Below are 24,740 nucleotides of genomic sequence, written 5' to 3'. Positions count from 1 at the left end.
CACAAATGAACCAGTTCAAAAGTTTACATACCCTTGATTCTTAATTCTATGTCATTACCTAAATGGTCAAAATCTGTTATGTTTGTGATAATTCGTCCCCTTGCAATTATAAGGTTCTGTCTGCATTCCGAGTAGTTTTGAGATTTTGAGCTTCAAAGTTTTTTTTTGCATTCCATTCGACTATGTAGATAATAAAAAAAAAAAAAAAAAAAGATATATATATATATATATATATATATATATATATATTATTTTTTAAATCCCAAAATGTACACAATATAATTTGTTTTATTTATTTATTATATATATATATATATATATATATATATATATGGCCTCGTAATCCAAAGGTTGCGGGTTCGAGTCTCGGGCCGGCAGGGATTGTAGGTGGGGGGAGTGAATGTCCAGCTCTCTGTCCACCCTCCACTACACTAAAGTTAGTTTGACTTATCCTTTTCGAATATATTCGATATAATATTGTAAGTTAAACAACACAACAGCATTATAATACACAAAACTAACAAGGCACTTTTAAGTTAATAATAAAAAAAACACTTACCAAAATGTGTTTTAATCCATTAGTCTCGCTGTAGTCAGTTATTTTTGTTCGATTTTCTTTTTTCAGTAAGCTTCTGGGATGCTGTAGATAGTTCCATAGATATCATATAATAAAGGATTATATATGGATATGGATATCTATGGATATGTCTACAAGACGGGCTTTGGTTCTACTAGCGATTTGATTGGAGACCAACAGCCAATCACAATTGACCTTTAATTTTCCGATTGGTTGATTTTGTGGCACACTTGTAACGCTGTTGCAAGTTGAGCAAGCTTGTGTGTCAAGAGTTTAGCGCGCACAGAATTAAGAGGTTGAGAGAGAGAGAGGGGCTTGACAGGAGCGCAGAGAATAAGTTTGTGAGAGAGCACCTGAGTAAACTGCGTGAGGGGGATATTATTGCACGTTAATATGGATAATAGCAAATACATTTGAGCACGGAATCGTTTTTTCTTTGCTCAAACGAATTTTTTTTTTGCAAATTTTTTTATTTCTGTTCAAAATATAATGTAATGTGTTTGCAAAATATAGTTCTCTGTCCTCAAAACTTACAATTACTCGCTCAGGATTGAGGCACACATATAACGCCATATGAATGTGCTCTGTACAGGACACCCAGACTTAAAACTGTGGCATGTATAGACCCAGAGAAATTCACTAAAATATAATGTCCTCATATGAGGCCGCAGGGTCTTAAGAGGTTAAAATGATGATAATTTAATCTTGATTCATTTTCTTAGACAAGTCAAATTACTGAAGAAAGGCCAGGAATCTGTACAAACTGTACAAACATTTACTCTATTGTTTTATTAATATTGTTCCAACAATCAATACAAAAATAAAATTGCCAAAGGATTACACACAGTTACATAAAATAGTGACCAAGATAAATGAAACATAATTAACAAACACAAACACATACACACATACATGCATCTTATAATAAATGTAAAATGGTTACAAATAATAAAGTGCAAATAAAACAAACAAAAACTGGCAATACAATGAGACAACACAATCTAATAATAATAAACTTAACAGATTGCAAATAAGATTACATAAACAATCGATAATCAAACAATCATACACAAAGAAAGCATCTAAATGCATGAATTTTCTGTAAATATTTCAGGAATCTTAATATTTAAAAAATTCTTTATACAGTTTAGAGATTTCAAAAGTGAGTTTAATTCAGTTATGCATGTCTGGTACTGTATTTACTGATAACAGGACCATAACCTCAAATTCCTGTTAGCACAAATCGACAGAACACCGGGAGAGAGAGAGATAAACCTAAATATCTTACCATAGTTGAGTAAACACCAGAGCAATACGGGGGAAATGAATAGAAGTTTCATTTTAATCAGATTCTCTATTTTAATAATTATGATGTTTCCCTTCAGTAAACCCGATGCCGTTGTGTGTCATGAATAGAAAGTGAAAATGTAACTGGTTGGGAGACTCCCTTCTCACTGCAGCACGATGATGTAAGACACCAATACATATTATGTTAGTAATGAATGCATATACACTTGTGAATAACTTGCACATACATATAAACTTGACGCATGCATACACCTATAGATGCTCACTATACATATAAACACGATCCATGCATATAAACCCTCAACAACACTCGCACATACATATAAACTTGCTGCATGCAGACACACCTATACATACTCGCATATACATATAAACTTGATCCATGCATATACACCTATAAACACTCGCATATACATATAAACTCGCTGCATACAGACATACCAATAAACACTCGCATATACATATAAACTCGCTGCATACAGACATACCTATAAACACTCGCACATATAAACTTGATCCATGCATATACACCTATAAACACTCGCACATACATATAAACTCGCTGCACGCATACACACCTATACATACTCGCACATACATATAAACTTGATCCATGCATATACACCTATAAACACTCGCACATAAATATAAACTTGATGCGCGCAGACACCCATTCAAACACTCGCGCAAATATACAAAATAAAATTCACAAATGTATTCAATTCTGATAAGAAAGATGCATGCTTTAGTTGTGTATATGTATATGCAAGTGATTTCATATGTGGATGTGCGTGAACTTTTCAGTGTAAAAGGAAGGCATTTCAGTGTAAAAGGAAGCAGCGGTACTTCCGGCGGGACATTTGAAAATGCTTAACGTGGCTTAATGCATTAAAGCAGTGTTTTTAAAAGACCAAACTCAATAAACACATTATTAATAAAGCATACGATGTGTAGACAAGAAGATGAGACCAGAATAAGAACGTAACACGTTTAATTACACGTAAAGCGTTTTCCTCACATAAGGAATACGCTTAACCTGGCTTAATGCGATAAAACTGTGTTTTTAAAATGCCAAACGCTCTCGGTTACTCACGTAACCTCGGTTCCCCGAAATGAGGGAACGAGACATTGCTTTGGGAAATACATTTTCCTCGAATATTACTGAAGCCTTATTGAATCACGCCAGTTAAACTGGCCAATGGCGTTCAAGCGCGCAAAATATGAGGGGGCTCGTCACTATATAAAGCAGCGCTTGTACGTCATCCATTCAGAATCTTTGACTGAAGCAACTAGGCATTGTAAGATCCTGAGCTCGGTGACACGGCAATAAGAGCAATGTCTCGTTCCCTCATTTCGGGGAACCGAGGTTACGTGAGTAACCGAGAGCGTTCCCCTTCAATTCGGTCACTCTACATTGCTTTGGGAACGTATAAAATCCCGCTGTGTCACAGCGATGGAGCCAAGCTCGACTAAGTATGTCAAGTTTCACATTCAGAGCCGTAATGAGAACGGCAATGATATTGGCGCTCTTTAGTAAACACAGCTCAGGTCTACAGGACCTAGTCGAAACCATGTAAAGTCAGGGGCGCGGCAGCTAGACGATGCCGCGTCACATCAGGTGCGGAGTTACCTCCGGTGAAACAAAGAATGTGAAATTGTTTAATTTCAATGAAATCATGTCATAATGCACAGCCGTACCGGTATGATGGTGACCAAGTCCTAAAAGACGTGGTGAACTATATCATAATACTGTGATAAACTGATAGGGACAGCATTGAATTGGTGGTGCATCTATACAGGGTGTATACGACCTAGTCGAAACCATTGATACACATCTCAGATCATGGCTGAGTAAGCGCGTGCGCTGCAAGTGAAAGTGCTGGGTGACGACCAGCCTGCCGCCGTACAAATGTCCTGAATAGATATGCCATTTGCCCAGGCCCAGGATGATGCGAGGCCGCGGGTTGAGTGGGCACGAACTCCTATCGGACATTCCACACCTTTAGAGCTGTAAGCCAAAGCAATTGCGTCGACGATCCAATGCGACATCCTTTGCTTGGACACAGGCAGTCCTTTTGTACGTCCACCGAAACATACGAATAGCTGCTCCGAGAGTCTGAACTGTCTAGAGCGCTCAATATAAGTACGCACCGCTCGTACAGGGCACAGCAGTGTATCAAGCGGCTCTGTCCCGGTTGGTGTTTCGGGGCGGAAAGCAGATAGTGATATGACCTGCGCTTTAAATGGAGTCGAAAGCACTTTAGGCACATAACCTTTTCTAGGCTTCAAGGTGAGTCTGCAATCACCTGGCCCGAACTCAATACACGAGTCGTCAATTGAAAGCGCTTGTAGGTCTCCAACTCGCTTAACAGAGGCCAGCGCGAGCAGGAGCGCTGTCTTGAGAGAGAGCGCTCGCAAGCTTTCTGATTGTATGGGCTCGAACGGGGGTCCGGTGAGAGCGTCAAGCACTAGCGCCAAGTCCCAAGTGGGTAGAGTAGAAGGGCGAGGAGGGTTCAGCCTTCTTGCTCCTTTTAAAAACCGTATGATCAGGTCATTTCTGCCGATCGGGCGATTTTCGACGTGCGCGTGAAAGGCCGTTATAGCGGCCACATACACTTTCAATGTGGATGGCATACGACCGCTATCAAATCGCTCTTGAAGGAAGACAAGGATTATTGATATTGGGCAGCTGATTGGGTCTTCGCCCCGCGATACGCACCAACTTGAAAAAACTCTCCATTTATGTGCGTAGAGACGCCTTGTGGAGGGAGCCCTAGCCTCAGATATAGTTTTCAGCACGCGCTGAGGCAGCCCATCTGTTACTGGCAAGCTCCGTCGAGCGGTCAGACATGAAGGCTCCATGACTCCGGATTTGGGTGCCAAACCGTCCCTTGTGCTTGAGAGAGAAGGTCCCTCATCAGTGGGATAGTCCACGGGGGGGCTACCAGCATCTCCACCAGTTCTGGGAACCACGGCTGATTGGGCCATTTCGGTGCCACTAACAGAACAGATTCCTTCTCCTCTCTGATTTTGCAAAGCACGCGAGGCAGAAGTTTCACTGGAGGAAAAGCATACTTGCGTAGTTTCGGCCAGCTGTGAGCTAGTGCATCCACTCCCAGGGGAGAGTGTGTCAGTGAATAAAACAGCGGGCAGTGAGTGTTCTCCGCTGATGCGAAGAGATCCACCTCCGCCCTGCCGAATACACTCCAAATAATTTTGACTGTCAAAGGGTGTAATCTCCACTCCCCGTGGATTATCCCGCCCCTCGACAGTAAATCCGCGCCATAGTTCAGGCGTCTGGGGACATGTACTGCCCGGATGGAGAGGAGGTGTCGATCTGCCCACAGAAGGAGGTCCCTCGCCAGTTGCAGCAGTGGTCGTGAGTTCACACCGCCTTGGTGATTTATAAACGCTACCACTATCAATTCTGTCCGTCCTGATGAGAATGTGACGGTGAAGAATGTCTGGGAGAAAGCACTGGAGCGCTAGGTGCACAGCACGGAGCTCCAGACAGTTTATGTGCCATGACTTCTCCGTTTCTGACCACGTCCCGAAGGCTCCCCAACCCGTACTCGATGCATCTGTCGTAACATTCTTTCTCCTGATCACTTGGCCAATACGAACACCCCAGCGATATAGAGTCATATCGCGCCACGGGTTCAGTGTATGTAAACAGTCGGAGAAGTCATGGCACATAAACTTTGATGCGCAAGGTGCCCGTGCGCCATGCCTTCTGTGGCACCCGGCTCTTTAGCCAGAGCTGAAGCGGACGCATATGTAGGAGCCCTAGATAGCCTCTGAAAGCATTTCAGCGGGGGAGAACGTCCTAGTTTGAAGACTATATATCAGGAATATCAGGAACGCGGCTTTAATTCCGTAGCCGGTGGCCTGCTGTCTTCGCACCGAACCGCAGTAGGAGGGGCGAACCGTCTTCCCGCGCGCTGCACTGAGGATGAGCGGGAATGCGCAGGAGGGATCGCACCAGTGCGCTTTGGTAAGAAGTGGCTAATGGCCTTCGATTGCTTCTGCCTTCGTCGCTCTGAGGGCCAGATCTGTGGCGCGTCGGAGCTCTTTGAAGACTTCAGGGTCCGGGCCACCTTCATCCAGGGACTGAAGAAGCTTGGCCTGATACACCTGAAGTATTGCCATCACATGCAGTGTTGAAGCTGCCTGGCCCGCCGCCGAGAAAGCCTTGCCAGCGAAGTTTGCGGTGGCGCGGCAAGGTTTAGAGGGGAGAGACGCGTTGTTTCTCACCCTCCAGTTCGCCGTGGCTGCAGGACAGAGGTGCGCAGCGACGGCTTCCTCCACGGGGGGAAGTTTAACATACCCCGCTCGGTCAGCGCCGTCCACTGACGACAGAAGGGAGGATCCCGGATTGTGCACCCGACGTGGTGGTTCCATGACTTTGCTATCTCGTCGTGCACCTCCGGGAAAAATGGGCCGGGTCTCCGCGGGGTGTCCTTTCGGCCGCGGTCCGACTGGAGGAACCACTCGTCCAGACGGCTTCTGGCCGGCTCGGTAGGAGGCACCCACTCCAGACCGAGCTCATCAACCGCCTTGGTCAGGACGCGTAGGAGCTCAACATCACTGTGATGGAGGTCCCCAGCATCACTGCTGGGCGCAGTGTAATCCAGTGGGCTGTTCGACCACTCCTCTCTCGCAGATGCTGCCACCGAAATGGCATCATCCTCATCCTCCTCCATGGCTCCGAAAGACACCACATCTTGCGCGCTGGGGGAGGGGCGGAGATCAGCGGCCATGAAGCGCACTGGAAGGAGACCTGCAGCAGGGGGGTGAGAAGCGCGTGGGCACTGAGCCGGCGCGGTCTCGTCACCCGACCCGGACAGATCCGCATCAGAAACACGTGGCACTTTACTCTTTGGCCCAGAGGAAGAGCGCAGCAGAGCTAGTTGGGCGAGTTCATCGCCTTGGACGATGGCCCCACGGAGCCTGAGAGTCCGGAGACTCATATCTCCGCAGTGGGGGCTGTCCGACCCCCGAAGCGCCACCTCTGTGTGGGCGCTACCCAGGCAGAAGACGTATAATTCGTGGCCATCAGAGGGTTCGATTGGCTCTACACAGGAGAAGCAATCGCGAGAGGTCATCTTGTTCGTCTGAAGCTCACCGGAACACAGCAGGGGAAGAAGGCGTGTCCGCTGCGGCGTGTAGATCACGGTGAGTAGCAGATTCTTTGATAAGCTTCTTGCTGAAGGAAAAAATTCTCAATGGATGACGTACAAGCGCTGCTTTATATAGTGACAAGCCCCCTCATATTTCGCGCGCTTGAACGCCATTGGCCAGTTTCACTGGCGTGATTCAATAAGGCTTCAGTAATATTCGAGGAAAATGTATTTCCCAAAGCAATATAGAGTGACCGAATTGAAGGGGAACTCAGTAAACACATTATTAATAAAATCAAACTATGTACAGTATAGTATGATTTATTAATAATGTGTTTGAGTTTGGCGGTTTTGGGAAAAAAATATAATATCGATATAAAGTGGTTGCATATTGACATGAAAAAAATATTTAAAAACGTGTATTAGCAGTAAATTTAAACTGGAGAAAGTTTTGAAGCGCTATATGTGCTTGATGGTTAAGGGACCGTCTGACAATTCCACCGACTGGGTTAAAACATCCAATGTATTTTTAATTAAAATAACTTTTAAAATAACACATTGTCAAACTGTAAAGCTTGTATTACATATATAGTGATTTACAGTGAGTTTTTTTTTCTTTCTTTTTTGCCAATACATCCCTTATACACAATTATTTAAATAATAAATGTAGCCTAATGTACAATTATTGTGTACTATACGTACAGTAAGGGAAATATTAGAAGTATTGTCTAAGGCGAGATATTGGCAAAATATATGCCAATATATTCAGTCAGTTTGTCTAGGCAAATCTCCAGAGGTTAGGACATTTTAAAATGCAGTGTTTTTTTTTTAAAAATTAAATAAAAAACGCAATAAACACGTTATTAATAAACCATGCTCTGCTGTACATAGTTTGATTTGATTAATAATGTGTATATGGGGCGTCGGAACCATTGTATGTGGGTGGGACAGGACCCACCCACTTTTGAAGACCAATGATATTAGACCCACCCACTTTTACCGTCTCTAATTCCGCGAATATGTCTGTGCACATTTCAGAGCGCCGTCAGTCAAATCCATTCCACATGACATGAAGAATTCCCTCATAAATTAAACTTAATTTAGCTACAGCCTTGAATTCCACACTGCTGCTTCCTCAACTCTATTGCACTTGGCTCATTCAGAGTCCATATAAATGAAACTACATTCTGTGAAAAGGGGGAAGAAAGATTTCAGCCAAAGGCGGACGGGAGGAAAACGCTTTACGTGTAATTAAACGCGTCACGTTCTTATTCTGGACTCATCTGCTTGTCTAGACATCCTATGCTTTATTAATAATGTGTTTATTGAGTTTGGTCTTTTAAAAACACTGTTTTACTGCATTAAACCACGTTAAGCATTTTCATCAGCGTGTTTTATTTTTGTATATTGTTAAGCGAAGTTTGATTTGAATCCTATGTTGCACCTCATGCATTTGCCAACAAACAACAAACCTTACTATTCAGTGCACTCGATATTCCATTATATTTTGTAAAAAGAATAAAACAAGAACAGTAAATGACAGTCAAAAGAACACAGAAGAGTGTGATTAATATTTAATAATGACTGTTAGGTACATTTACATAATTATAAGATACAAAATTTGAGTTTCTGGATGATATGCTATTGGTAAATCTCTAATTTATTTTAGACACAATAACACCCAAAATATATGATACAAACAGTGATAATGAAACAATGACATTCAGAAAGATAATTAATGTGAATAAAAATGTTTGAAGTATTGACCTGTCTGAGATCTAACAAAAGTTCCAGTAGATACAGTATGTGATCATCGCTTTTTGGGGACATTTTCATACACAGCCTCAGTCTTTGATTTCTGCAAGGAAACACAAAATCAATCAATCAGCAGCCTTGATGTTGTAACAGAGCTACTTCTATAAAATAACTGTCTTCAGTAGTACTAACTTTAAAATCCGCAGTAGACATAATTTTGCGTCAATTTTACACCAAAGGTTAATCTTGTACATTAGGGGGATTTTTCATGTGCTACTGCTAGCAGCAAGAGGATATGGCATCAAACATCTTCATCACAAATGCTGAAGGTTTCTTACAACAGCAAAATGGCTTTGAGTGACTGTCTTTCACAGAAGAGCAACACCAAAGATACTTGTTGCAGCACATCTACAAATCAACCAATAGCTGCATTTCACCAGATGATCATGAACCGCAGAGCAGCTGCAGCTCGTGGTCAAAGCACAGATTAACAGCTTTGTGTTCTACTTTCCTTCCAATGAAAATCTAATGGTAGAAAACTGACTTTGTAAGGAATATTTCAGAATAAAAAACGATTTATTTATAGGTAGAACTGTTTAGATATGCTTTTAAACAAACTGTTGTGTATCTAAGTGGAAGAATACACTGGAGACAGAGTGTCTGTATTGAGCAAGAGCTTTACTTTTTTCTATTTCCACAAAACACGCGCCAGAACAATCCCAGTATTCCTCATTACTCTGAACTACAGAGTCCCCATTGTTTCAAATACAACAATTGCAAACATAAATGTATCACACAAACCATGATTTAAATTAGCAGGCCGCAACACTGATGAGCTGGCTTTGTAGCGGCTTTACATGTAGGATGCATAACACCTAATCACTTCCGTCAGACAGCAGCACGTCAAAAAATATAAACGGGCTGTCCATAAACTAAAGAGTTTTATCATTGAAAAACTTACACTGAGGAACAAAGAACATAGGCTTCGGGTAAACAGCACAAAGAGAAAAAAAAAACTTTCTTAAACTATCCTTTTGATGTGTTCTCTACTGCAGGTAACGGTTGGGCCAATAGTCCACCCACGTCTGTTCACTGACCATCTGATGCTGCAAACTTCAATCAGACTTACTGCAACACAGTTATGAATGATCTTACCGTTTTTGGTTGTGTTGGTTTACACAATGCCAAATCAGTTCTGTCTTCCTCTTGGGTCTGGGCTGCATTAACAATAATACACACGTTAAAATGACAGTTGTATCAAAATTTGTATCGTAAACATAAATATGAATGCAGCTTGTTCTCCTGACCTGTTTTTCTACATTTCCTGCAGATGCAGCAGATCACGGCTGAAACTACAATTAACAGAGATCCAGCAACAGAAGGAATCAGCACTATGTAAAATAAAGGTAGGCCCTGATCTGTAATCGACAAAGTGAAACATTAGTGTCAGTAAACCCGTTTGTCTGAACGGCAAGAAACACTGAAATATCAGCACTGTATAACTGAGAGATAATAAGCACAATAATACCAAGACCGACATACATGGACATGTGTAACAGAGATGAGTAATGTTGAGATGTCTGGTCTGGTTGCTGATGGGATTGTTGAGCACACAGCTGTAGGTGTTTTTATCCTGATATTCCACCTCCAGAGGTAGAGAGAGACTGATGCTGAGATCAGACACACTGATGCTGGACAATAAACTGTTTCCTTTGTACCAGGAGAGAGTCACATCTATCACATACGCCACTGAACACGTCAACGAACAATATGATGATGATGAAGATGATGATGAGCAATCTCTGGTAATGTTAGGAGTGGGCAGACAAGCTGAAAAACATGAGTGATATTTTTTTTTCTAAACCTAAAAATCTGTTTTATTTTCGGTGTAGTGTGTTGATGGTCAGTGAGTGTTATATTTTAGGCATAATGTTGATTACCACAAAATTGATTTCCATTTGACGCGCAGAAAAGCAAAACTCTGGGTTAGAGTGAGGCACTGAATAGGGGGTGATTCGTAAATGTTAAAATGCAAACTGTTATATAATTGTACAACTTCTTTCCCCCAACAAATTATTTTGTGTTAATCAACATTGCCACAAACGATAATTGAGTTTAACTTCTAAATATGTGAAGGACGAGACAAATGATCTCTACTCACCATAGACAGAAACACTAAATATTTTTGATGTCAGTTTTGCTCCATTTATCTCTAGTTCATAACGTCCATCATGTTCAGATGTGATGTTCTTGAGGGTCAGAGATCCAGTCTTATCATCCAGCTTCAGTCTGTCTCTGAATCTACCATAAGGACCATCAAATGTGGAGAAGATTCGTTTCTCAATGCTGATTTTAGCTATGAGAGACTTTTCAGCACCAAATTTCCACAGTATGTCATCGTCTTCATGTATTGTAGTTGCACCAGTCTGAAAAGTGACAGAATCCCCCTCCATCACTGACACTGACTGTATTTTATTTGTTTCTGCGCCAAACATACCTGAAGAACATACAAAAACAGATTAAGACTTCTGTTAGCTGAAATCAACAGTAGTTTGACACATTATTTGCTTATTGACTAAAGAAGTTGTTTAATTTTATTGTTGTTCAATTGCTGCAGTTACTTTAAATATATATATTTTTTAAATAATTGAGATAGCTATTTGCATTTCTATGCCCAGTAACAATCCTTGAAATTAATATAAAAAAATAAATAAATAATCTCCCGACATTTGAAAATCACCTCACTTTCGGAGGCTCCTGAGTTTATTCACCATATAAATTTTCCTTTACTCTCATGACTTTTATCATTTCTTTGATGTTTTCAGACCAGTAAATCACATTCCATAGTAGATATTTAAATATTATCTCAGTTTGATGTGATCTCTCTGACAGCACATGAAAATGAACAGTAGTTTGTTACACAGATCTAAATTATCAAGCGATAAAAATGCTAATAAAACTTACCAGTGAGACTCCACCAGTACAAATAGAACAAAATAAACACGTGAAACATTTTCTTCAGTTGTTCAGTGAAAAGTCTGAACTAAAAGACTATTTGCTGATTACAGTCAGACTGGTGTGAATCCTCCCACGGCAGAGTTTGACCCTCCTATCTAATGATCTGAATGCATGTTATTTAGTTTAAAAATTAAAAAATGTTCTGGCTCTTATTAAGACTTTAACCATTTTAATAGTGGATTTTTTTTCTTATTTTCATATCCTTTAACATTAATAATCTAGTTGTCTGATGTTGTGTAATATAATGTTAATTAAATATGTAAATGTAGATGAACATTGTGAATCTTTTCTAATTAAATCATAGGAATTAGCTTTTTTGTATAATAATTTAACTGAATTATCAATGAGTGTATTTATGGAAAAAAAGAAGAAAAGAAATACGTAAAAAAGTATTACTGAGGTTATGACACAAGCAGCTCATCTTCTGAGTCAAACTGAAACCTGCTGTGGTTCGTTTTCTTCAGAAAAGTAGGTTTGTTCTGCAGGGTGGGCAAACATTTTGTATGTGGCCATTTGTTTGATGTGTGTTTAGTTTGTAGGTGAATGGCTTCTTCCTGTCCTGCTGTTATGAACGTCCTCTCTACATAAAACTGCTTCTCAGTGAAATGAAGTACTGCATCAGCCCATCAAAACTAAAAACAGTCAAAGATGAGTCATTGGTAAGAGGTCAATCTGGATTCTTACCCATCATTCATCACTAAAAAGCTACACAGATTGACAGCTAAACACATTAAAATAACACTGAAAATAAGATTTTTCGTTGCTTTGTTAAAATGAGCATCACATTAAATAAAAACTTTAATCTTTTACATTAATTTAATTTGCTTTTCTCGATACTGCATTATAGGCTAATAAATGTTGAAATTAGTTATTTGAAATTAGTTATTTCATGTGCTTCTCAGTAAAGGTAAATACTTATTAGTGTTTATTGTCATGTTATGCTGGTGATTTAAAAGTGTTTCTGATATGTTTCTAATAAATGATATTCGCGTCAATTCTGATTGTGGCAAAATATCTGTGCTGGTACTACTAGATCTTAGTGCTGCGTTTGACACTGTCGATCATAACGTACTTCTAGAGAGACTGGAAAACTGGGTCGGGCTTTCTGGGATGGCACTCAAATGGTTCAGGTCATACTTAGAAGGGAGAGGTTATTATGTGAGTATAGGAAAGTCGTGACGTATTGTCAAGTATGGTGACCCATACTCGAAATTGGTGCTCTGCCTTTAACCCATCCAAGTGCACACACACAGCAGTGAGTAGTGAACAAATCCACACACACACACACACACACACCGTGAACACACACCCGGAGCAGTGGGCAGCCATGCTGCGGCGCCCGGGGAGCAGTTGGGGGTTCGGTGCCTTGCTCAAGGGCACCTCAGTCGTGGTATTGAGGGTGGAGAGAGCGCTGGAGGAGAGCATAAGTCTGTGGATGGCCATGACATGCGGAGTCCCACAAGGCTCAATTCTTGCACCGCTCTTGTTTAGCCTGTATATGCTCCCACTAAGTCAGATAATGTGGAAGAACCAAATTGCAGCTGATCATACCCAGATTTACCTAGCCTTATCTCCAAATGACTACAGCCCCATTGACTCCCTCTGCCAATGCATTGATGAAATTAACAGTTGGATGTGCCAAAACTTTATTCAGTTAACAAGGAGAAAACTGAAGTCATTGCATTTTGAAACAAAGATGAAGTTCTCAAGGTGAATGCATACCTGGACTCTAGGGGTCAAACAACTAAAAATCCAGTCAAAGATTTTGGGGTGATTCTGGAGACAGACCTTAGTTTTAGTAGTCATGTCAAAGCAGTAACTAAATCAGCATATCATCTCAAAAACATTGCAAGAATTAGATGTTTTGTTTCCAGTCATCACCAGCAGGGTGGATTATTGTAATGGTCTCCTCACCGGCCTTCCAAAGAAGACCATTAGACAGCTGCAGCTCATCCAGAATGCTGCTGCCAGGATTCTGACTAGAACCAGAAAATCTGAGCATATCACACCAGTCCTCAGGTCCTTACAGAATCAGAATCAGAATCAGAATGAGCTTTATTGGCCAAGTATGTTTACACATACAAGGAATTTGTTGTAGTGACAGAAGCTCCACAGTGCAACAGAAGGACAGTAACAGGACAGGACACAGGTAATGAAACAAAATAACAGGAAATAGCCAATGACCAATGTACAAGCAGCAAAAAAAAAAAAAGAAATACACAATATATAATATATAATATAGGCGACTATGTATGTACAGGTCAAGTATGTGCAAATTAGAAATGAGAAAATAAAATAAGTGAGTGTGGTGAATGGATAATGTATTAGTTGTGTGTTTTACGTTTATTTATTGAGTGTTCATGAGATGTATTGACTGAGGGAAGAAACTGTTCCTGTGTCTGGTCGTTCTGGTGCTCAGAGCTCTGTAGCGTCGACCAAATGGTAAAAGTTCAAAGAGGTTGTGTGCTGGATGTGAGGGGTCCAGAGTGATTTTACCAGCCTTTTTGCTCACTCTGGATAAGTACAGTTCTTGGAGAGTGGGGAGGGTTGTACCAATGATTCGCTCAGCAGTCCGGACTACCCTCCGTAGTCTTCTGAGGTCAGATTTGGTAGCTGAGCTGAACCAGACAGTTATTGAGGTGCAGAGGACGGATTCAATGATGGCAGAGTAGAACTGTTTCAGTAAGTCCTGTGGCAGGTTGAACTTCCTCAGCTGGCGAAGAAAGTACAACCTCTGCTGGGCCTTCCTGACAATGGAGTCAATGTGAATATCCCACTTCAGGTCCTGAGAGATGGTGGTGCCCAGGAATCTGAATGACTCCACTGCAGTCACGGTGCTGTTCATGATGGTGAGTGGGGGGAGAGCAGGGGGGTTTCTCCTGAAGTCCACGATCATCTCCACCGTTTTGAGTGTGTTAAGCTCCAGGTTGTTGAGACTGCACCAGACAGCCAGCTCCTTAACCTCCTGTCTGTAAGCAGACTCGTCACCGTCCTGGATGAGGCCGATCAGTGTGGTGTCGTCTGCGAACTTCAGGAGCTTGACAGAGGGGTCTTTAGATGTGCAGTCGTTGGTGTAGAGGGAGAAGAGCAGTGGGGAGAGTACGCAGCCCTGAGGAGCTCCAGTGCTGATGGTTCGAGTGCTGGATGTGAATTTGCCAAGCTTTACTAACTGCTGTCTGTCTGTCAGGAAGCTGTTGATCCACTGGCAGACGGAGGTGGGGACGGAGAGCTGAGTTAGTTTATTTTGAAGGGTTTCCGGGATAATGGTGTTAAAAGCAGAGCTGAAGTCCACAAACAGGATCCTCACATAAGTCCCTGGTCTGTCCAGATGCTGCAGGGTGAAGTGTAGTCCCATGTTGACTGCATCATCCACAGACCTGTTTGCTCTGTAGGCAAACTGCAGGGGGTCCAGTAAGGGTCCAGTGATGTCCTTCAGATGAGCCAAAACCAGTCTTTCAAATGATTTCATGGCTACAGACGTTAGTGCCACAGGTCTGTAGTCATTAAGTCCAGTAATTTTGTGTTTCTTTGGGACGGGGATGATGGTGGAGCGTTTGAAGCATGAGGGGACTTCACACAGCTCCAGTGATCTGTTGAAGATCTGTGTGAAGATGGGGGCCAGCTGCTCAGCACAGATTTTTAGGCAGGCTGGTGACACACCATCTGGACCAGGTGCTTTCCTTCTTTTGTTTTTCCTGAAGACCTGGCACACATCGTCTTCGCTGATTTGAATTGTAGGTGTGGGGGAGAGAGGGGTTGCTGGAGGTGTGAATGGTTGTGTGGAGGGGTGTTCTGGGCGGGTGTGGGGTGATCGTTCAAAACGACAAAAGAACTCGTTTAAGTCGTCTGCCAGGTGTTGATTCTCCAGAGTGCTGGGGGGTGGTGTTTTGTAGCTGGTGATGTCCTTTAATCCTAGCCACACTGAAGCCGGATCGCTGGAAGAGAATTTGTTCCTGAGCTTGTCAGAATAATTCCTCTTTGCCACTCTGATCTCCTTTTCCAGTGTGTATTTGGCCTGTTTGTACAAGACTTTATCCCCCTTTCTGTGAGCATCTTCTTTGGCCTGACGGAGCTGTCTGAGTTTGGCAGTGAACCATGGTTTGTCATTGTTGTAGAATAGATGAGTCCTGGTAGGAATGCACATGTCCTCACAGAAACTGATATAAGATGTTACAGTCTCTGTGAGCTCGTCCAGGTCATTTGCCGCAGCTTCAAAAACAGTCCAATCAGTCAGGTCGAAACAGGCTTGTAAATCCCGCTCTGTTTCGTTAGTCCATCTTTTAACAGATCTTAATACAGGCTTCGCAGACTTAAGTTTCTGCCTGTAGGATGGAATAAGATGAACCAAACAGTGATCAGAGAGTCCTAAAGCTGCTCGTGGAACCGAGTGATATGCGTCCTTTATTGTTGTGTAACAGTGATCCAATTTATTACTGTCTCTGGTGGGACATGTAACATGCTGTCTGTATTTTGGCAGTTCACGGGAGAGATTTGCTTTATTAAAGTCCCCGAGAATGATTAAAACAGAGTCCGGGTGTTGTTGTTCACTCTCTGTGATCAGATCAGCGAGTTTCTGTAGAGCTGTGCTCACGTGCGCTTGCGGTGGAATGTAAACACTCACGAGAATGAACGAACAGAACTCCCGCGGCGAATAGAACGGCTTGCAGTTAATGAAGAGCGTTTCTAGATCTGAACAGCACATCTTCTTTAACAAAGTTACATCTGTACACCACCTCTCATTGATGTAAAAGCATGTCCCGCCGCCGCGCGATTTCCCCGTTGATTCTGTGTCCCGATCTGCTCTTATCAGCTGGTAATTAGGCAGATGGATCGCGCTGTCCGGTATGTCGCCATTCAACCAGGTTTCCGTGAAACACAGAGCAGCAGAGTTAGAAAAGTCCTTGTTTGTCCGGGAGAGCAGAAGGAGTTCGTCCGTTTTGTTGGGTAGAGAGCGGAGATTCGCCAGATGGATGCTAGGTAACGCCGTTCTAAATCCGCGCTGACGAAGTTTCACGAGCGCGCCGGCTCGCTTTCCCCGTCTGCGCCTCCTGTAGCGTTTGACCAGAGCTATGGCTCCGCCAACTACAATGTCCAGCAAAACGTCCGAAAAATCAAAAACCGGTAGAAGATTTTGTGGAGTGTTCTGCCGAATGTTCAGCAGATCATCCCTGGTAAAGCTGATCTTATTTGAAAAACAAAAAACAGGAAAAACAAACAAAAACAATACAAACACGGAGGAGCAACGCACAATAGCTGCCATCAGCGGCGCCATTTTGTGTTTAATCTGGCTTCCAGTTACATTTACACTGGCTTCCAGTTACATTTAGGATTGATTTTAAAGTACTTTTACTTGTTTATAAGTCACTCAATGGCCTAGGACCTAAATACATTGCAGATATGCCCACTGAATATAAACCTAACAGACCACTCAGATCATTAGGATCGAGTCAGTTAGAAATACCAAGGGTTCACACAAAACAAGGGGAGTCCGTTTTTAGCTATTATGCGGCCCGCAGTTGGAACCAGCTTCCAGAAGAGATCAGATGTGCTAAAACATTAGCCACATTTAAATCCAGACTCAAAACTCATCTGTTTAACTGTGCATTTGTGAATGAGCACTGTGCTACGTCCAAACTGACTGCACTGTATTTTATGTAATCATTTTCTATTCTTAACTATTTTAATTCCATTTTAAATCAATTTCCAGGTTTTAAAATTCCTTGTTTTTATTATTATTATTTTTTAATTCCCTGTTTTTATTTCTGTGATTTATTATTTTGAATGACTATTTCACTTTCTTTTATGTAAAGCACTTTGAATTACCCCTGGCATGAATTTTCACTTTACAAATTCTTATGAAAGATTATTTGTTTTTGTACTTGCTTGTACAAACCCTCTGTATAATTTTTGCATAATAATAATAAAAATACTGCTCACAAATCTGTTTTAGAACAGTGAAAGCTTTTTACTGTATAGTCACAATGTTATATTGAGTCACATTTAATAAAAAAAACACTGATGAAAGCAAATATACCCTACTTTATTGGTATTTAAATAGTATATGTTTATGTTGAACTTCTTGAACAGATGGCCCTATTAAGCAGTATATAAAAGTGTTTCTGTTGCTCATGAAAACATTTTTGAAACGTCCGTGCATTTGACAAATATTGCATGTTATTCACTTCATCTGTGATACGAGTATCCGCGAGAGCATCACTACCGGGAGCAGAAAGAGTCCAGAGGTGTGTTCGACTTGAAGCAGCGCTGCGCAGAATGATCAGTGTACGACATCAAAGTACCGCGAGAGCAATAAGCTTTCGAATTTCTCTCGCGGTACTTTGATGTCACACACTTTTCATTCTGCGCAGCGCCGCCGCTTCAAGTCGAACACTGTTGTTACTTTCTGTTTACTCTTCCTTGAATTTATTTATTTTTTATTTGTTTGCTATATTTAATAATCCGTCGTGTGCTTCTGAATATGAGGCTTTTGGGAAACGCAGCCCTATTTGAAGGAGTGAAGCGTTAGCAGCGAACGCTATATGTTATTAATGGTTCTGTCTTTCAGCATGTTCAGATTAGTAGATGGCGTTCTGAACCAATGAAGCATTCAACCAAATTGTATCGGTTCATTGCCATCTTGTGGTCATAAACATGAATAACACCTTCCAAAGTGCTGTGATTCGTTACAGCTTCTGGTTTCACATCTGGTTCTACTACTGATTCCTTTGAATTTATTGCATAAACATAATGGCCATTGTCAAAGTCATTCATTTGTGTCGGTGTACTACCACTAAAATAATTGAAATAAATCAAACATAAACTCATGAATTAAATCTGCGATCTGATGTTAACTCTACCTCAGTCCTTAGACTGTTATTTCATGGGCAAAGTTCATTTGACCTTAATATATAAATTAGGATAAAAATAAAACAATGCTAACCCCTTACAATGTAATATAATGTAAAGGAAAAGGCGACTGACGTCATAGATCACGTGCTTCTGGCAAAGAGTGGTGGAACTATGATGTCACTTTGTAGGCGAAAACCCGGAAGCGAGTTAGCATTTTAGCACTTCCGGTTCCAAAATCCCAGAGTCAATGGGTTTTTTGAATGGGATTTTGGTTAAATCTCTTAAATAAGGTCCGTGGTTCACACAGGCTCAAGATAATTTCACGTTTTATTCTACGACATAAAACACACCAGTTACACCCCACTCGTGATTTTTTTAAAGCTGTTACGTTTCTTTAAAAAGACGGTTGCTAACAAGTTGCTAAATGGGGAGCAGCAGGGTTTCAGAAACTGGGGCACTGTTGGTGTCTTCGATGGAGGGAAGTGATGTTAGTACCGGAAGTGATTTAGAAATGGAGGGAGAAAGTAGTGACGGGAACACTGGAAAGAATGATTGGAGCAAAATTGTAAATCGCAAGAGAAAGAAAACGTGTATAAATGAATCAGGAACTGACAGTGGAAAGGAAAGAATGATGGCAAAAACAGGCAAGGAGGATTATAAGGTACTCATGAAATTTGCGAATAGCAATGGGATCAATCCAGTAAAACTTACCAGGGCACTAAAAAAAGCTGTAGGTGATATAGAAAGTGCCAAAACTTTAAGGAATGGAAATATTCTAATCTTCTGTAAAAATGAAAAACAACAGAAATCACTTCAAAGTGTTAAATCAATGATTGGACAGACAGTAAGTTGCACAATATACAAGAGAGCTTGGTTGAAGGGGGTAATTTCAGGAATTCCAATTGAGGTATCTACTGATACGCTAAAGAGTAATATATCGGGGGCTAAGGTGACTGAAGCAAAAAGATTGAAATGTGTACGAAATAAAGAGAAAGTAGATAGCCTCTCTGTAGTGCTTCAGTTTGATGAGGAAAAAATGCCAGAGAGAGTATATATTGGATATGTCAGCTATTTGGTAAGAGCATATGTGCCACCCCCAGTCAGATGCTTTAAGTGTCAAAAATATGGTCATGTTGCTGTTGTTTGTAAGGGAAATCAGAGATGTGCTAGGTGTAGTGGAAATCATGAATATGGGAAATGTGGACAAGGGACAAAACAAAAATGTTGTAATTGTGGAGGTGAACATAGCGCTGGCTTTGGGGGATGCGTGGTGCATAAAAACGCTGTGAAAATTCAGAATGTTAGAATACATGAGGGGATTTCGTATGCTGAGGCAATTAAAAAGGTGAAACAGACAGAAGAGGGTCAAGGAAATGGATTAACTGTACAAATGAATCAACACAACAGATCGTCTCAATCGCAACGTAAAATAAATGAAGATCTCTTCAAAGTGGGAAAAGTTGAATTTATGACGTTTCTAGCTGAGGTAATCAACTGTACTGCACAAACTGTAAGCAGAACAGAGAGGATTAAAATCATAATTAAAGCAGCAGAGAAACATCTACAGTTTGAGGGAATTACTCTGGAACAAGTAAATGAAAAACTTAAAGGTCAAGTAGTAGATTCACAGACAACATGTGGAGGCTCTTAATGGTATTATTAATATTACAGTGGAATGCAAGGAGTTTGATCGCGAATGGGCAAGAGTTTAAGAAAGTAATAGAAGATAAGGAATATAAACCTCATATTATATGCATACAAGAGACCTGGTTGAAACCTCACTTAGATTTTGTGATACAAGGATATACAAGTAAGGGATAGACAGACAGGTAATGGGGGAGGAGTGGCTATATTCATTAAAAATGAAGTTACATATAGGGTTATAGAGCTGGGTGAAGAGCATGAATCAATTACAGTAGAGGTATTTTTAAAAGAACAGAGTATTAAGGTAATTAATTATTACAATCCTTGTAACAGATTAAGTATGGAAGTATTAGAAAAGGTAATGGGAATGGGTAATCAGAAGGTGATATGGTGTGGAGATTTTAATGCGTATAATACTTTATGGGGAAGCAATAATACTGATCATAATGGTAAGATAATAGAAGAAATGATTGATTTGAAGAGTATGATATGTATGAATGATGGTAGAGCCACTAGAATTGATGTAGCCAGGGGTAGATGCTCTTCTATAGATTTAACACTGGTGTCAGAAGGTCTAGCAGGGATATGTATGTGGGATACTTGGGAAGATTCTACAATAGGGAGCGATCATTATGTCATTAGTTGTAAAATAGGTATGGATGTTAATGAAATTACAGAGGATAGAATTGGTAGGTGGAAATTTAAAATGGCTAATTGGGAGGCATTTAAATATATAAGCGAGGTAAAACTGCAAGAGTTTATTCTCAATTATGAAACAGAGGATGTAGAAATGTACAATGAAAAATTATGTGAAGTATTGTATAATACAGCTGAAGAAATTCTTGGCAAAAATAAAGAAACAAAAAGGAAGAAAACAGTTCCATGGTGGACTGAATTGTGTAGTAAAGCAATTCAAGATCGAAATAAGGCTTTTAAAAAGGTTAGGAGGATGTATATATTTGATCATTTCATTTCATATAAAAAAGAACAAGCCAAGGTGAGAAGGATAATACGAGCTGCAAAAAAGAGCTACTGGAGAAAGTAGTGTGATTCTATGGGAGAAGGTAGATGTTAGTGAAGTATGGGGTATGATCAGAAAGATGGGTGGATTTAAAAGAAATCCCGGTATACCCACTCTGAGTAGTGGGGAAGGAATAGCTGTGACTAATGTAGAGAAGGCAGAAATGTTGGCAGGGGTGTTTGTTAAGGTACATAGTAATGATAATATAACAGAATAAATGAAAATAAATAGAGAAGAAAGTAAAAAAGAACATCCAAATATTATGATGGAGAAAAGACCTTCCAATGATCATATAGATATGGATTTTACCTTGCAAGAACTAAAGAGAGCTGTTGGAGAAGCTAAGCAAACATCTCCAGGAAAGGATGAGATTTGCTATACAATGATTAAGAATTTATCTGATTTCTCTCTGAATTGTGTATTACGACTTATTAATAAAGTATGGAGCATAGGAAGACTTCCTTCTGTGTGGAAACATGGGATTATTATCCCTGTCTTAAAGCCTGCAAAGAATAAGCATGATGCTACAAGTTATAGACCCATCGCGCTAACGTCAAATTTATGTAAGATAATGGAACGTATGATTGTATGCAGAATGAATTATATATTGGAAAGGAAAGGGATTATTTCAAGACATCAGAGTGGATTTCGCAAAGGACGCAGTACAATAGATGCTGCATTAAGTTTAGAGACCGATATAAGAAAGGCTCAAGTCAATAAAGAAGTGGTAGTAGGTATATTTTTCGATATTGAAAAAGCGTATGATATGATTTGGAAGGAGGGATTGTTAATAAAGCTGGAACAAATAGGGATTGTAGGTAGAATGTTCAACCGGATAAAAGATTTTTTGCTTAATAGAACAGTTCAGGTAAGGGTTGGAACATCATATTCTAGAGTATATAAAATAGATAATGGTACTCCGCAAGGAAGCGTATGCAGTCCTATATTGTTTAATATAATGATAAATTATATTTTTCAAAATGTCAAAATAGATATTGGAAGATCTCTTTATGCTGATGATGGGGCGATATGGAAAAGAGGACGTAATGTTTCACATGTAACCAAAATTATACAAACAGTGGTTAATGAAGTGGAAAAGTGGGCCAATAAGTGGAGTTTCCGATTGTCAGTTGCTAAAACTCAACTAGTCTGTTTTACAAAGAGAAATAGTATCCCTGAAATTAAAGTGAAACTTTATGGACAAGTACTGGAACAAGTTAAAGTTATAAAATATTTAGGAATATGGATGGATAGTAGGCTGACTTTTAAGACACATATAGAGAAAGTATTAGAAAAATGTAAAAGAAGTAATAATATATTAAGATGTTTATCAGGGATGGAATGGGGAGCTTGTCGAAAATCTTTACAAAGAATATACTGTGCTCTGATCAGATCAGTAATTGATTACGGGTATATTATTTATGGATCTGCATCAGAATCCTGGATGAAGAAAGTTGAAACAGCCCAGGCACAATCAATAAGAATTTGTTGTGGGGCTTTTAGATCCTCTCCTTTGTCGGCATTACAGGTGGAGGTAGGAGAATTGCCAATAAGATTGCTTAAATTGAAATTAGCAATGAATTATTGGGTTAATATAAAAGGACATACAGAGACACATCCAGTTAAGGAAATACTAAAAGAATGTTGGGAATATGGAAATTATGGCATCAGAAGTTTTGGTTGGACAGCAAATAAGGATGCTAATCTGGGTATTACTGATATTCCAGTTAGTCCCTCTGTAGTAATACCTAATATTCCTCCTTGGTTGCTTCCTATGCCTCAAGTTGATTTTCATCTTCAATATAAGTTTAAGAACGAAAAAACTATACATAAGGAGGTCGTAGTACAACAGTATTTGGACCAAGCATACTCCTCAATGCTTCATATATTCACTGATGGGTCTAAGGATCCAGCTTCTGGGCATACGGCTGCAGCTGTAGACATTCAGAGATATCAAGTCAAAATTCAGAAAAGGATAACCAATTATGCATCTGTTTTTACAACTGAGCTGATAGCAATTTTGTTGGCTATTCAGTGGGTAGAGGAAGTTAAGCCAACAAGGGCAGTTATTTGTTCAGACTCTATTTCATCTCTAAATAGTTTGTCAGGTGGGACATCAACAGTAAGGCAAGAATTGATTTATGAAATACTTATAAATCTGCTTAGAATACAAAATATGGGTATAATCCTGAGGTTCATATGGGTACCTGCTCACGTAGGAGTACAGGGGAATGAAACAGTTGATAAATTGGCTAAACAGGCGATGAAACATAGGACTATTGAAGTACAAATTCCACTAAGTAAAGCAGAAATAAAAGGAATAATCAAAAATCAAATCAATAAAAAGTGGCAAGAAATGTGGGACAGGGGAATAAAGGGTAGGCACCTATATAGCATTCAAAAACAAGTTGGTAAAGGGAGAGTATGCCACAACAACAGAAGAGAAGATATCATTATTACACGACTGCGGATAGGACATTCTGGTTTAAATCATTCATTATACATAATAGGGAAACATCAAAATGGATTGTGTATATTCTGTAGTGTAGCAGAGACAATTGAACATGTACTTCTACACTGTACAGCATATAATAGAGAAAGAGACGAGTTGACTGAGAAATTGGAGGATCTAAGTATAACTAATTTCAGTTTAACAAATCTATTAAGTTGTGCTTAAGAACAGTCAAGAGTGCAAAAAGAAATATTATATTATCTCAAAGTTACAGGATTGGAAGGAAGAATTTAGTGTGTTTTTTTTTCTTTTCTTTTTTTTTAAACCCTGTCGAAGCTTCACACTCCAGTTGGTGGCGGTAATACACCATAAGTTGGCTTGTCAACCGCCAATAAACGACACAAGAAGAAGAAGAAGTTGCTAAATGGGACTACAGGCGCTGTCGGAGACATTGAACGTCATCACGCCGAACAGGAACTCATTCTAACCCACTTTTACAGTCTCACGCTCTTTTGGATTAAAATTCATCCAGAGTAAATAATTATCATGGAAAATGTTTCTAAAAATAAGTTTAAAAGTGGTCGGAAACATGGTGGTGGTGACGTTGAAGGAGAGCGACCGTGGTCCTGTAGTTCGTTTATAGCCTAATGTTAGCTTTTTAGTTCTGGCGCTTGTATTTAGGCTTCAAAATTCATAAAATTTGTATTACTTTGTAAAGATTATCTCGATGGTCAAAACGTGTAAGTTTCATGAACTATGATTGAACACAGAGCTTATTTTTTGCGATTATCCAAAAGCCTATGGGAAAATCCTATTGGGTTTTTGTACTGCGGTCAGGCCAGCCGCCAAGTGGAAAAGCTCGGTCAATCTTGCCGCCACGTTATTTCTGCGGTCGCGCATAAACTGCTTATTACGGTAAAACCGTCAGAGAACTGATGTGAATGCAAGCGCTCTCCTGGCGAACGCGATGGCTGTGTCCAAATTCAGGGTCTGCAT

General features: G+C 40.3%; 1 protein-coding gene across 1 annotated transcript; it reads right to left on the bottom strand.

Moving 5' to 3' along the window:
• Positions 1–8,564: 8,564 nt before the first annotated feature.
• LOC306875393 (SLAM family member 5-like) lies at positions 8,565–11,872 on the bottom strand. The gene is made up of 6 exons (XM_079425908.1): positions 11,725–11,872; positions 10,922–11,257; positions 10,303–10,590; positions 10,068–10,178; positions 9,916–9,977; positions 8,565–8,863 (listed from the first exon to the last, which is right to left on the bottom strand). The coding sequence occupies exons 1-6, from the start codon at positions 11,771–11,773 to the stop codon at positions 8,816–8,818; spliced, it is 894 nt and encodes a 297-aa protein (XP_079282034.1). The 5' UTR covers positions 11,774–11,872; the 3' UTR covers positions 8,565–8,815.
• Between the last annotated feature and the right edge of the window lie 12,868 nt (positions 11,873–24,740).

The sequence above is a fragment of the Barbus barbus genome, assembly GCF_936440315.1.
Source record: "Barbus barbus genome assembly, chromosome: 9".
NCBI classification, from domain to species: Eukaryota; Metazoa; Chordata; class Actinopteri; order Cypriniformes; family Cyprinidae; genus Barbus; species Barbus barbus.
Note: the sequence above shows the minus strand (reverse complement) of the source record. Positions and strands in the feature narration are given on the sequence as shown.

Excerpts from the sequence above, each read along its gene's own strand:
- LOC306875393 (XM_079425908.1), bottom strand. The coding sequence starts at position 11,773 with ATGTTTCACGTGTTTATTTTGTTCTATTTGTACTGGTGGAGTCTCACT. Across the intron at positions 11,258-11,724 it reads GTACTGGTGGAGTCTCACTG|GTATGTTTGGCGCAGAAACA; the intron begins GTAAGTTTTATT and ends TATGTTCTTCAG. Across the intron at positions 9,978-10,067 it reads CAGGAAATGTAGAAAAACAG|CCCAGACCCAAGAGGAAGAC; the intron begins GTCAGGAGAACA and ends TTGTTAATGCAG.